The 13,979-nt window shown below is 41.4% G+C and overlaps 1 protein-coding gene across 10 annotated transcripts in view; it reads left to right on the forward strand.

The window, feature by feature from the left end:
- The window catches only part of rapgef6 (Rap guanine nucleotide exchange factor (GEF) 6), a 155,635-nt gene that overhangs the window by 111,377 nt on the left and 30,279 nt on the right, over positions 1–13,979 (forward strand). For all 10 annotated transcript variants that reach the window (XM_026181209.1, XM_026181203.1, XM_026181208.1 and 7 more), the window contains 7 exons: positions 3,979–4,159; positions 5,828–5,964; positions 8,667–8,825; positions 9,775–9,927; positions 11,266–11,430; positions 12,723–12,830; positions 13,498–13,701. In XM_026181209.1, the coding sequence (XP_026036994.1) occupies positions 3,979–4,159; positions 5,828–5,964; positions 8,667–8,825; positions 9,775–9,927; positions 11,266–11,430; positions 12,723–12,830; positions 13,498–13,701 (1,107 nt within the window). The remainder of the gene's footprint in view (positions 1–3,978; positions 4,160–5,827; positions 5,965–8,666; positions 8,826–9,774; positions 9,928–11,265; positions 11,431–12,722; positions 12,831–13,497; positions 13,702–13,979) is intronic.

The raw sequence follows: 13,979 nt of genomic DNA on the forward strand, positions 1-13,979 counted from the left end.
CAGTCAGTTAAAACTACTCTTGTCTCACAAATTACTTGAAGTATCCTCATGCTTTTACTGCAAACAAGCTTTTAATTGAATGAACTCTTTCCAGTCCTGTGACAAAACCCTGTCTACTGTTTCTGGTCGTGTGTTTTGCTGAAAGGTGAATTCTCTCCATCTTCATGTGTTCTCAGTTTATCAATCAACCCTCCGCCCACCTTCCTTCTAATCCTTTTTGTCTCTCTAATTATTGTGCGTCCTGGTGACTCGTCCCCCTCTGTACTTCCTGCAGCAGATTAAAGGTCACATGTAGAAAATGAACCTAACACTTACAGCTCCATCTTTAGCTGAGCTACAGCAGGTAGAACAGCTCAATCTACATAAGGGAAATTCCTACGTGTAAAAGTAAAATAGCCAAAGAAGAGCCTTTGTCTTTGTATCTGTCTAACATTCCTGCAACATTTTTGGCAGTTGAGCAAGCTTTTAAGTGTAGACTGTGTGAGTGATTGCAAATCAGTAACCCATAAAAGCAAACATAAGCTTTCCATGTAATCATTTTAATCCCTTAGCTCTCCTAATCCCCCCTCTTTACACAGAAAGTTGCACTAAATTTAACATTTCGGCACTGTCTTTCAGCTATCTTCCCCCCACTTTACAACCTACATGCTATATTCTGCACACGTCTGTGAATATGTGTATAGACGTCCTTTTTGACAGTGGCTTGTTAGTTCTGCTGGCTTTAATGGGAACCAGCGTGGCCTGTTTGCCACACACTAATGAGTTAGTTGATGTGCTGGTGCGATCTGTGGGCTCTGCTGGCCACAAAACTAATTTGTTTGTTTCACCCGGGAATGTTAATGCAGCTTATGTGTTTTTTTCTAGGTTCCAGTACATACTGTAAATGTTACAACAACGCATAACAAAACGTTCGCCAACAAGATAACGTTGGTGAAAGATAAGGTTAGGTAACACGGGAGAGTGATCAAAGCAGACAAACTGAGGAAATCGCCACAAATGACTGTGAGGGGGGAGACTTGCTGAATTAAAAAAATAAATAAAATGAAATCCTACCCCCTTTCTTTCTCAGGCTGTGACTGCAGATTGATGTAAGTCAGGTCGGCCCGGGTCAAACGTTTAACACAGAGACTCACTCTGTTCATCCTCAGATTAGATATTTATCACACGCATCTGATCCCATCACTTGTCGCTGACCCGGCTCTGTGTTTGTTTACAGCTGTCTTAAAGTGCTGACCCTTCACTCAGCTGTGATCCTCAGCTGTCAGTGCAGCAAAAGCTATCTGTTGTGGGTTTTCTCTTACACGTTCTTTTTGTTTTTTTCCTCCTTCCGCTCCCTCTTTTATCTCGGCTTAACACTCAGCAGCTCACCTCCCTCTTTCTCCTCATCTTTTCATCACTTTCTTTAACTCCTCGTAATCCTCTCTTATGCTTGTTCGTCTCCTGGCCGTGGTATATCCTGAACCTTTTTGCCTCCTTTCTGGGGATGGGACGTGGTAAAATGCAGTGGTTCGTGTAGATCTGATGCCACATTTCTAAGAAATGTCCCCCTGCCTCAGACTTGATCTGAGACCAGGGGTATTGGCCTGAAAGGGCAGACGATGCATTCTGAATGAACTGGGCTCTCAGAAGCACTGACTGATATGTCGGTGAGGAGGAAGAGAATGAGTTTTTGTCTACCCCTTTTCTCCCACACTACCTACAATGTTTCTGTTAAAAGGCTTTTTGCATTTTGTCTTAGTCTCTGAGACATATTAACTGCATGGACTAATAATTAGAAGGGAAATAAAGTTTCCTATGTTAGATCTTGTACAGTTAATTTAAAAAAATCTGCCTTTCGACAGTTCAATGTGTTAAAGATGCTCCATATACTGCCGTGTCATTTAATTATTACAAGAGGAGGAAAGCACGTTTTAAAAAGTTCAGCTGCACATCTATGTTCGCATATGTTTCCTGGCTTGTTTTTTTTCCATCTTATATTCAACCAGATTAAATTCATCTACTATCCGGGAACAGGAAAGGTCTGAGGAGCAGGTGTGTTTTAAAAGTCCTCTAAATGGCTTCTTCAACCTAATTTATAAAAACAACAGCAGGCCTGAACTTCGAATGGACTATTAGCTCAATACCCTTGGGTTGGAAAAACATAAAAAACACTTTGGCCATGTCCCAACTATCCATAGAGCCTAAGAGCTTGATTGTATTGCTAGCTGGCAAGGCCATCTTACAATCTATAGACTAGGAAATTCACTTTTCCCCACCAGATATCAACAGCTAATATATCTCTGCCTGTCTTTTCAACTGTAAATCCAAAATGTAGAAAGAATGAAGATGAAAAAAAAACGAATAATGTAGCTGAGCAAATGAAGAGATAAACGCACAATAGTTACTGATAAATTTAGGGTAATATTGTTGGGATTTTTTTTTTTTGTTCAAGCTAAGGCTAATTAATATGTATTTTGCTGGCCACTTTATTAGGCACACCTTACATTTAGTATTGTATGACCACTTTGGCCTTCAGAACTGCCTCAAATTCAACAAGGTGCAAATGTTTCTCAGAGATTTTGTCCATGTTGAATTGGTTGCATCACAGAGTTGCTGCAGATTTGTCGCTTGCACATCCATGATGCAATTCCCATTCCACCACATCCCCAAGGGGCTCTCTGTCTGGTGAGTATGGAAGCTATTTGAGTACAGTGTTCTCACTGTCACGTTCAAGCGCTATTCTGTTAGAAGCATCAATTGGAATATGGATATAAAGATCAGATACTACGAGGACCAAAGTGTGCCAAGAATATACTCCCCCCACACACACACCTTTACACCCTCACTAGCAGCCTGAACCGTTGACACAAAGCAGGATAGATTCAACAACGTTTACACCAAATTCTGACTCTGACATGTTAACGTCGCTGCAGAAATCACATTCGTCTGTAGTCCATCTGCTTCTAGGATCACCATGTGTTCAGAGGTGCTCTTCTGCATACCTTAGTTGTAACGAGTGGTTATTTAACAAAATATCTCTTTTTCAGTAAACAGGATAAATGCTGGAGGTCTAAGTGAATTATGTGGCTAAATGAGCACATGTATTCACATTATTTTGGAAAGCAGACAGAAGCAGGGGTTAAATCAGGCTTAGCTCTCCAGATTTTTTTAGGCCCACCTAAAAAAGCTAACAGACGGCCGGTAGCGCTGCCACTACCACCAGAGAGCTCCTCGATTCACCTTTAGTTGACGGTTCAATTCCCAACTGACATGAATGGCCTCATGCCCTTTTAGATCCATACTCATCCAACCATCTGTCTGCCTCGCAGAGGAGAAATGCTGTGAAATATGAATTATGAGTGAATGGATTTAAATATTTGGCTGTTGGCCTGGTTTTTTGTAGTCTGGCACTTGGTGTCTGGGTGCAGCTCACGGTCGCTGCTACAGCTGCTTTTTCCAAGGTTATCCTTTTTTATGTTTCGTGCGAGTAAATTGTTACTGAAAAGCCGTCAATGCTAGAAATTATGAACAATAAGGCTTTTTTTTAGTCTTTATGTCATCACAGTCGCACGTCTTTCATGCTCTTCATTTTTTCAATAATTGCAAATAATTGCTCACCGTGTTGTGCTTTTTAAACTGTCTTGTAATGGCATACTCCTCTTTACAAGGCCTGAGAGGACTCTTGTCATTGTAAATATCAATACCCCCAATTTGAATTTCTAGGTCACGTTATTTTGGGAATTGGAAGCTCGAGAATGATGTGAGAGTCGAGCCATTTGACACTGAGGCAATTTTAGCCCCATCAAAAGCGATTGAATTTCATAATTTAATCTTTTTCATAAGCCATAAGAAAGGAGCCTTCACATTTAAAATGTAAAATGTTCAATTCATTTGTCATTTAAATGAGACATGATGGACTTCAAAGACTTCTTCCTTCCTTTTTTTGATGTTACTAACCGACCAATATTCAGTTTTTCGTTCTTTGTGTTTTGCTCCCAGGCCACAGAGAGTGATTTGGGGGATGTCGACCTTTCTGGACTTCCAGAGGCTGCAGTGGACAGTGAGGAGGAGGAGGAGGAAGATGAGGACCTGGAGAGAGCTTCGGACACTCTCCTAGGCCGAGATCTGGTCCGAGAGTGTCTAGAAAAAGATCCTGTCGACCGCAATGACGACGACATCGGTCAGTTTGACAACTTTGATTTGATTGAATTGGGATAAAAGTGACTTAAAATAAACTGACAGATTCGGGCTGTCTCAGTGGCTATTTTTAGACTCATTTAGTACAGAATGAGAGATGAGTGATATACAAATTTCCCTCTCTCATAAAGACCCCTTGCAGCTGTCCCAAAACACTAGTCTGTATTTTCAAGCAGACACTCAGAGGCAACCTCATTAACAGAACCAAGTGGGGTCCTAAAGGAGGGGCTTGCATCAGAGAGCTGAGAGAAGCAAAGGCCTGGCCTGCTGCGTGCCTGCTGGAAGGCTGGCCTTCTCATGGCCTTCAGCATTACAAGCACAGCTCATTGAGAGGAAATACCTGACACAGAGAACAACTGAAGGGATAACAGGCTGAACCCAAATTCAACCAACTCTTATTATTCTATTTCACGTCATTAGTTACTTTTTTGATGCTTTTCAGAAACTCTCTGAAAGAATTTTCCTGAATAAACAGATAAAAATATTTTCGCTGGGCTTTCTGGGCTTTAAAAAGACATTTTTCCCAGGCGGTTGATGAATACGTCCTTGGGGCTGATGAGATGGTTAAAAGAAAAATAAAGCAGGAGAGGGCACTTAAAGTTTCGAAAATCAGGATCTTTGTTTTTCTCTCCCTTTTTTTGGAACTTCTATTACATTTTTCACCTTTGTTGGCCCCTAAAAATGTAATAAATTACTATAAAGGGATAACTGATGTAATATTTTATTTTTTTTAATATATCACAAGATAGAGAGGCTGTAAACCAGATTTAAGGACAATTGGCAGTCATCGAAATGAACCCTCTGGTACCCTTTAGAGTTTTGGTGCTTAGCTCCTAGTGTTTTTTTTAAACGTGATAAATCTACATTTTATGATTGTTTTCCTCCCATGGAAAACTCTATACGCGTTGCACTTTAAGCTACTTTCCTTTACTAAGAAAAGGGAAGATTTGAACGAGGTGTTAACACCAAGAGGAGTAAAAAGGAGCTACTGAGCCAAGCAGCATAGTTTGCAGGTTGGAGCTGGGTCACTGTGCTCTCAGCTGCAGTGCAGAGGAGGCAGAGGGAAGATGAAGAGGAAAGGTAGAACTTGTAAATGTTTCTGAGGAGTCATAAAAACTAGTAGTGCGCGCTGATCCACTTGTGCTTGGAGGGGTTAGATTTAAGACTTAAGAGCTGATGTGGAGGCATGTTTGCTGTTTGTTTGTCAGCAGCAGTGTGCCAACGCTCAAGCCCAATTTAATAAGATTTAGAGATTAAAATTTTGGTGTGCAATGCAGCATTGTCCTTGGAGTTCTGCAAGTCCTCTTCTATTTTTTTTTTCTATTTTAATCACGAGTTTTTACAGCATTTCAGAGCACCAAGGGCTGAGACGACAAGCATCCTAAAATGTTTTGTGTTTGTATTGACATTGGCAGTTGCTCTGGTGAAGTATATGAGTAACATTTTCTTGCAGACCATTTAAAAATCTATAGATCGTTTTGGAAATGTTGCAGTTTGTCTGTGGTGGGGGAAGAAGAAAAAAATCAATGTGCATTTTGCCCTGAACACCTGAGACACATCGCTTTAGTCTGTGCACGGTCTTTTCATGCTTGTTCCTCCTTCTTTTTCATTTGACTTCTTCTCTCTGCTGCTTACTTTTTGTGCAACACAGAGCAACTGCTGGAGTTCATGCACCAGCTGCCTGCCTTTGCCAACATGACCATGTCCGTGCGGAGGGACTTGTGTAGCGTCATGATGTTCGAAGTGGTGGAGCAGGCCGGCACAGTCATACTCCACGACAAACAGGAGGTATGAACAGGGTGAAAAGGGACACACAGAAACTGAACAAGTTCTATTTAACCTTCAGAATTCAATTCTTCAACAACAACTAGTGGTATTCATTTTTCACCATCCTATTTTGCCACTTTACTGACTTAGATTAATTGCTTCCAGTGTAATTACAGCATGCAAAGTATGTTTTTTATTATATCTGCTTTGATAACACACTAAATTCCCTTAATAGTTAAATGAGTGTTTATCTTTACTCAGTCTGACACAAGGTCTGTTTGCTGAGTTGCTGAATCTTAATTGGGCAATTAATGTAATCACAGTAGAAAAAAAAATCTTAACTTTGCCTTTTGTTATCAAGCAGAACAGTGATGTAACCTTTGAAAAGACATAAATAAGTGCGCACAAGTATTAAACAGTTGCAAACACGCCAACGTACCCATTATGGAAAGCAGTGATGTAGATGTGGGAGCATATAAAGGCCTTCACACATACGACAGAAGAACATATACGGAGCAACGTGCGCTTTCCCGTGCACAGGTGCACACACATCCTCGCCATCCTAATTCACGAGGCAAAACTGGTGTGTGCAAAGTCACCGCAGCATATAAGCCCCGTCAATCACTCGAGCTGCTACACAGCTAATTAATTAAGTTACATGCCTGAGAAACGGGGGCCCTGTCATGGCTGTTTGGTTACATGCAGCAGCATTAGAACTGACAGGGTGATAAATGGCAATGAACTGCCAGCCGCCGAGCTCGGAGGAGGACGGGAACACACATCAGCAGGGCAAAACCATAAACGCGCACTTTAGTGGAAAGAAGACACAAATAGGTGATGTGCGTCTGTGTAACCAACTCCGTACCGTCTGTGTCGAGGCAGTTGATGGGCATTTTTCCTCCACTCCACTGCCTCTCTGTGGACTCGGTGTTGAAGGTCAAAGAGAAGCACTTGGCCCTTCTCGGAAGTGAGCATGACTTTGCTAAGTGAGTGTGAAGAGGGAAAGGAAAATAAAGAGTCTAAAGTGGTATTACAGATGTAGAAAAGAGAGAGAAAGTGCTCCATATGCCGGAAAGGAAGAGAAAATGGACAATGGGGGAGTCGAGGGAGCGTCGCATGGAAAGACGCTTTTGAAGAAGAAGAATTTGTCCTTATGATCAGGGGTTAAAGTGGGATTTTGCATGCGAGAGAAACCTCAGTGCAGCTCGAGGAAAAGAGTGACTTAGAAAATAAGTCGCATATTCGTTTGTTATGGGAGCTTTGTGTACAGGCTGTAATTAGCTGTGCTGCTACATGCAACCTTTGAATAACAGAAGTAAACGTCTTATAGTACATTTCTATACTTCTTCATAGAATGAGTTAAATGCTAACAAACAAAATGAGCTCCATTCGTACAACCTACCCTACTACTTGGTTACATTGTATGTTTTGGGTGGCTGTGGCTACAATGTAGCTTGCCATCACCAGTGTGTGAATGTGTGTGTGAATGGGTGGATGACTAGTAAAGCGCTATACAAATACAGGCCGTTTACCATTTTCTCTTGCTGGGAGAACTGTACCTTTTAGCTAGCAGACACATTGTGTGACAAACTGCGCGGAACCAACTTGCGTGTTTGGCGATTTTTGATGAGCTGTTTAAAAAGATGTCCCTCTGTTTATGCACGCTCCTCTTCAGTCGGGCTTGCTAGATACTTTAGTCCGGCAAGGGCAACTTCACATCTGCACCATGAGCGCATCACAGGGATGCAAAGGTAAAAGAGAGGTGTTGAAGGTATAAGTGGGGCCTGGGATATGTCTGTGCAGTCAATGGAAGCAATGACATTTTAACTCATACCACAGTAATATGTATTAACCCGCATTTCAGACTTAATTACTCATTTCCTGGCGGTGTTAGAACGCCACTCCAGATTGATAATAGGAAATAAGAACATTTTCCCTACCCGTGCAGGCTTCATTACTCATAGCAATAAATTCAGATGGTCTATCCTACAGGAAATATTATATTTGTGTAAAGTTTATTTAAAAGAGAACTTTTGTTCACAGCGCATGTGTTGCGAATCATCGTAGCCCACCTTATTAGCATTTTTATTATTTATTAGCATTAGAAATTGATGTGGGAGCCAAACTGTGAAGCACAGAGGGTAGAATCGTAGATTTGCTAGGTGAGAAACAGCAAGAGAATGAAAAGGCAATGAGGAGGAAATATCAGTTATTGCTGCAGAGGGAGCCCAGGGCTCATTCACCCGCCCTCTGTCCGCTCACACTCAGGATGAATGGCTTGTTATATTATGCCTGCTAGCATTTCCTTTTCAAAAGCCACCACTAGAGACACAATACCTCTTCACCAGCCTACTCATACCTCACACAAAGCACATTATGCTCACAATTTACCACATTTAGTAATGTATTGCCATTTTAATAGACGTTCTAGTGAAGCTGTAAAGGTCTGTAAATCTAATGATTCAAGATAAATCCATGCCAAGTGACGGTAATGATTCCTTTTTGCTCGTCTGCGGTCGAGCCAGTATGTATTTAACACTGGTTTTAACAGATGTACCCATTTTACCCTGTTTTGATAAAAGAAAAGTAAAAAAAACCACACACATAGAAATCAGCAATGCTGTTAGATTTATAATCTCTTCAAGCAAAACAAAAGTTTGACACTGTTTATTTTGTGGTCATTTTAAAAATTATTTCTATTATTTCTACCCCTCCGTCTGTAGCTGGACCACTGGTATGTCATTCTGAACGGAGCAGTCGAAATTAGCCATCACGATGGGAGAACGGAGACTCTTTGTATGGGCAACAGCTTCGGCATCTCACCCTCACTGGATAAGCAGTACATGAATGGAGAGGTTCGCACCAAAGGGGATGATTGCCAGGTAAAAATAATCGATTTTTACACTGTTATAATTACACTTTTTATCATTGCTTTTATACACTAAGAGAACTCTGTGAGGGGTTTGTGTTTTCTTTAAAATCTTGCTGTGTTTAAGCATTTTCTGGAAAATGTGTGTCACAGTGCGAGAATCACAAAGTGAAGTCCTGCTTTCATTTCTTCTTTCAAGCGCCCAGTAGTGGTTTGCAATCACAGCGAAATCTACGTGTCAAACGTACGCTTTCCCTTCTTTCATAATCTTCTTATAAAAAGGTGGAATGATTAAATAAAAAGAGTTCAAATTGAATACAGCATTTTAGTTGTGAAGACACAGGCGTAGCTTGCGTCATATCTTTCACATCGCATACACTAGCAGCCTTTCTAAGAGCCTTGTGGGTTTCACAGAGAAACTTGGTCTTAATATAGAGCAGGAACCTGAAAGGTAGAAGAAACCTAGCGTGTACTCGCGGTAACATTGCCTCTGTCCACACTGGCCAGTTCCTCTGCTGCACACATCATTTCCTGTCTTTATATGCAAAGGAAGTTGCAGAGGTAGGGCTTGGTTAGGCAAATGCAGAAACTGATGATTTACTCAAGGGAAGGCATAGCAAGAGACGATGCTTTAGAGTAGTAAAGACTCGTGCCGTCTTGTCACCATGGTATAATGGGAGGTTAGTTTAGTTGGTGTCTAATTTATAGCAAAGGATGCTTCTGCAAAATAGCTAGCTGAGATGATTTTGGACCACCATAGGTACTTTAAATTTAGGCAGAGTATCGGGTTTAGTTTTGTTAGTGTTGGACGTTCCTACCTTCATCCGTTCGTCCCTCCCATGCCTCTCTCTACCATCCGTAATTCTACATCTGTGCTGTTGTTTGAATACCCGAATGTGGTGCAGAGCAGTATTTTGCTCTACTACAAGTTCATCCGCTGTCCTCATGTTATCCTCGACCAGTTTGTCTGCATCGCCCAGGAGGACTACTGGCGCATCCTCAACCATGTGGAGAGGAATACGCACAAGGTGGAAGAAGAGGGGGAGATTGTGATGGTGAAGGAACACCGGGAGCTGGACCGCAGCGGGACCAGGAAAGGACACATTGTCATCAAGGTTAGTAATTTAAAACGTTGAAGAGCAGCAGAGGGGTCCCAGAACAAGAGCCTGCTTTGCTTTTTGTGTGAACCCAACCTCAACCGCAAAAGATGTTTGAGATTCAAACATAGGATCAAGACAGAGTGGCACTCTTTGTTTTTCTTTAACTGACTCGGTGCCAAAATACAATTAACCTTTTGCAATAACATACTCTAATAAAGATGAGACAGGCAGAGACACGCTGAAGGATTAACACCCAAGGTCAAGGTTAAGCTTATAATCATGCCAGAAGCTAATAAGCACGTTTAATCTCACCCTGAGCTTGTAACATGACTTGCTTCTGAAACCAGAAAGTCAAGGTTTCACACGTTATCATCTGCTAAAAGAAATACTCAAATGCCCCGTGATTGATTTAAGTACACCATCATTACAAATCGACCATCCCCCTCACATGCATCATCTTACAAAAATACGAGTGTAGCTGCTCGATGTTGTTCAGTGATTGTTAAGAGACAGAGTTAGCACTATTAGTGTTTGCCAGAGCTTTTTTTTTTTTTTTTTTTACGCTACATTGTAATGCCTTCCTAAACCCTTTTGATCCTTTCCCTGAATCTCCAGAGGCAGCCCAAGGTATTGATCCGATAATGGGCATGAACGATTCTCTTGGCTGCTGCTCCAAGGAAAAGCTGCTGGCTCTGAAACACGTCCAGCGGATAAGAGTCGATTCACAAGTGTTAGCATTTCTGCTTCTGTTTTTGGCTTTGTTCTTTTTGTGTCTGACAAAAGTGGATTCTTTTCTAGTTTCTGTTCCCTGTCAAATGAAACATCCCCCCCGAGAAACCTCTGCTATGGTGGCATTAACAATAACAAACTCACAGAAACAAGAACAGTGACGTTTATACGTCACCGATACTTTAAGCCTGCTGCTTAGGAAAATAAATTCCCCTAGACACAGAAATCAGGAATGTAGCCTCGGATATTTGAGGTATTTTATTCTTATACAAATCTAAATTATCAGTAATTCTGCAAAAAAAGCATTTGCACTTGTAAAATACTTGTTCTCTGTGTGTGTGTGTGTGTGTGTGTGTGTGTGTGTGTGTGTGTGTGTGTGTGTGTGTGTGTCTTTTTTATTGATGGGACACTGACAGCTCTGTTCAATACCTGCACCTTTATAGCTTATGTCCTTGTCACTATTCTGATTGATATTGACACAGCTTGGTGTTCTTGCCTCTCAGATCCGTCGTAACCTTGGACTTTAACTGTCTTACATGTGTATCTATGTTTTTCTCAGCTCATCCTTATGTATATATATTTGTGTGTGTGTGTGTGTATGTGTGTGTGTATTTTTCACCCCAGGGAACACCCGAGCGTCTGATCATGCACCTGGTGGAGGAACCGTCGGTGGTCGACCCCACCTACATCGAAGACTTCCTCCTGACCTACAGGACATTCCTTTCAAGTCCCATGGAGGTTGGCAAGAAGCTGCTGGAGTGGTTCCAGATGGACAGCCTTCGTGACACGGTGAGTGTGTGTGTGTGCGCATGCATGTATGACTATCTTGTGGCCGGTGGTCACTTTCTCGCGCACCTTCAGATTTCTATTTGAGTGCCATCACTTGAAAGGATGGTAACCTGTGCCCGTTGGGGTTGCGTTGGGCAGTTGTAATTGGGATGGTTAAGATGTGGGTAAGGAGCTTTCTCATAATGCTTTCACACAGTATCAGTAGGTGTGAAAAATGTAAAAAGCCACAAAGTCTGGAAATGGCAAAGCATTAGCATGTGTAGACGCTGCAAAGGTGAAAATGCTTATACAGTTAAAACGGTCTACATTAATCATTCATTATACGGTGGTTCTCTAAATGGCGGTCCCTCTTGATGTTTTGCATCCATGCATGTTGATGGAAATCCACGTGTTGTGCCTCGGCCACGCCGATCAATAAGAGTTCAGCAAGCTCAGCCGTCTTTGAGCACTGTAGCGATTCGTGCGTGCCTGACACTCCCGTCGTCCACAGCTACGTTAACCTAAGATTAGCCTTGTACAGTCGATAGTCTTTATGCGGTTGTCATTCAGGCTTATAATCTTCAGCCCCCTTAAAGAGGAACTAATCTTGTAGAGAACGAACACAGAGAGAGAGAGAGACAGAATATGGAAGACGAGAAAAGAGAGCATGAGCATAAGTTGCCTTGGAGACACGCACACACACAAACACTGGCACAAAGGAGAGTGAAAAGCAGAGTGTGTACATCGATCCTCTTTATTGATGCATTGTGTTCTACTCTGACCTTTTGCAAAGGTTGGAACAATGTTCCCACCCGTGTAAATTTACAGATGTTATTATTTCCTTCTGCATTTTTTCCCTTCTAATTATTGTGGCAGAAATTAAGCCGTCAACTAGTAGTTAACAGCTTTTCTCTGCAGCCATATGCTCGTTATCATACAGCCTCTGTTTCTTATGCGTTACTAATTACTATGGTTTTTCTTTCTTTCCTCAGAAGCTAAAGATAGATACCTCTATAATTGGACTGAAGAATTAACCGAGTTTGCATTTTGTTATGGTAACAGTCATATTTTTAATCTGAAGCTGTAGGTTGTAATTAATAGACTCACATTTCCAAGCATTTCGCCTCCCAAAGTGTCCTTGAAAGTCTAACTCCTGGTAGAGTTCAATTCAAGATGATCTCTGACCTTAGCAAGCAGCATAATTATCAATCACATTTCCTGTCGAAGCTCAGCTGAAGGACTTTGGAGAATGTGAAATGTAAAAACACATTCACAAGACCTACCTTTGTGTGCTTTGTCTCTCTGTTTCACAGGTAACAAGAATAGTGCTGCTGTGGGTCAACAACCACTTCAACGACTTCGAGGGTGACCCGGCTATGACGCGTTTCCTGGAGGACTTCGAGAAACATCTAGAAGCGACAGTAAGATCAAATAAAGACTGTTGACTTATTCTCCAATTCAGTGTTTTTAAGCTCAGAAATTGTGTTGCGTTTTCTCCAATAGTAATAGTGATGTTAGCTTTTATTTACCTCAGCTTGTGTAATTGGCCACATTTTGGCACAATGTCTTGTTTTGATGTGCTCGTTGATTTGCCCTATCAAAGTTCTCGGATTAGCCTTTAAATAAACACTCAACACCTCCCTGCCCTCTAGCAGAAATCCTTCATCGCATGCAATAACAAAGACATCAAAAATTATTTAAATGCTAATTCAGAACAACAGGTTCTTGAAAGTAACAAGTCTGTCTCTGTGAACTCATTAAATTATTTATGCACTTTTTCCTCAGCTTTTATCGCTGAAAATGTAAAATATATTTCAAATATTAAAATCATCATGGTCATAGCTAAGCCTCACACCTCTAGTTTTATTGGTGTATTATGATAACTCTTTATGGTCTAGATTCCCTGGAGCAGAATGCTAGATAAGGTCAAACAGTTAATGCATCAGTATTTATATTCTACCTCTTCTTTTTTTTTTTTTTAAATTATTATTGTTGTCCAAAACAACTTGCAAACCTAAGGATGCGAGCGCACATGTAAATGCAGTTCTGTTTCAGTTCATAATTTTCTCATTTTTACCTCATCGTCAGAAAATGAAGGGCCATTTGAGACTGCTGAACATAGCATGTGCAGCCAAGGCTAAGTGGAGACAGATCACTCTGCAGAAGGCATCTAGGGAATCACCGCTCCACTTCAGCGTGCAGGGCGGCAGCGAGAGAGGATTTGGCATCTTTGTCGAGTCGGTGGAAGAAGGAAGCAAAGCTGCAGAAGCAGGACTCAAAAAGGGGGATCAGGTAAGAGGACAGTAAGGAATAGTGTGGTGAAGTCCTAATATACATACACCGCTGCATGAAATGCACAATATATATATAGGTCTAATTACTTTTACTTTGCAATCCTGGCAAGTACTTTATTCCATTTAAATGCATCCCTAGATGTTAATTAGTCCCCAATTAAACAGTTATAACGAGGACCATCACGGCGCTTCAGTCAACTAGTTCCCAGATGATTGTGGACTGTATAGCATGCAGTCACATAATTAAATGTTCTGTGTGATGTGATCCACCCCGAT

This window comes from Astatotilapia calliptera, chromosome 10 (genome assembly GCF_900246225.1).
Source record: "Astatotilapia calliptera chromosome 10, fAstCal1.2, whole genome shotgun sequence".
NCBI classification, from domain to species: domain Eukaryota; kingdom Metazoa; phylum Chordata; class Actinopteri; order Cichliformes; family Cichlidae; genus Astatotilapia; species Astatotilapia calliptera.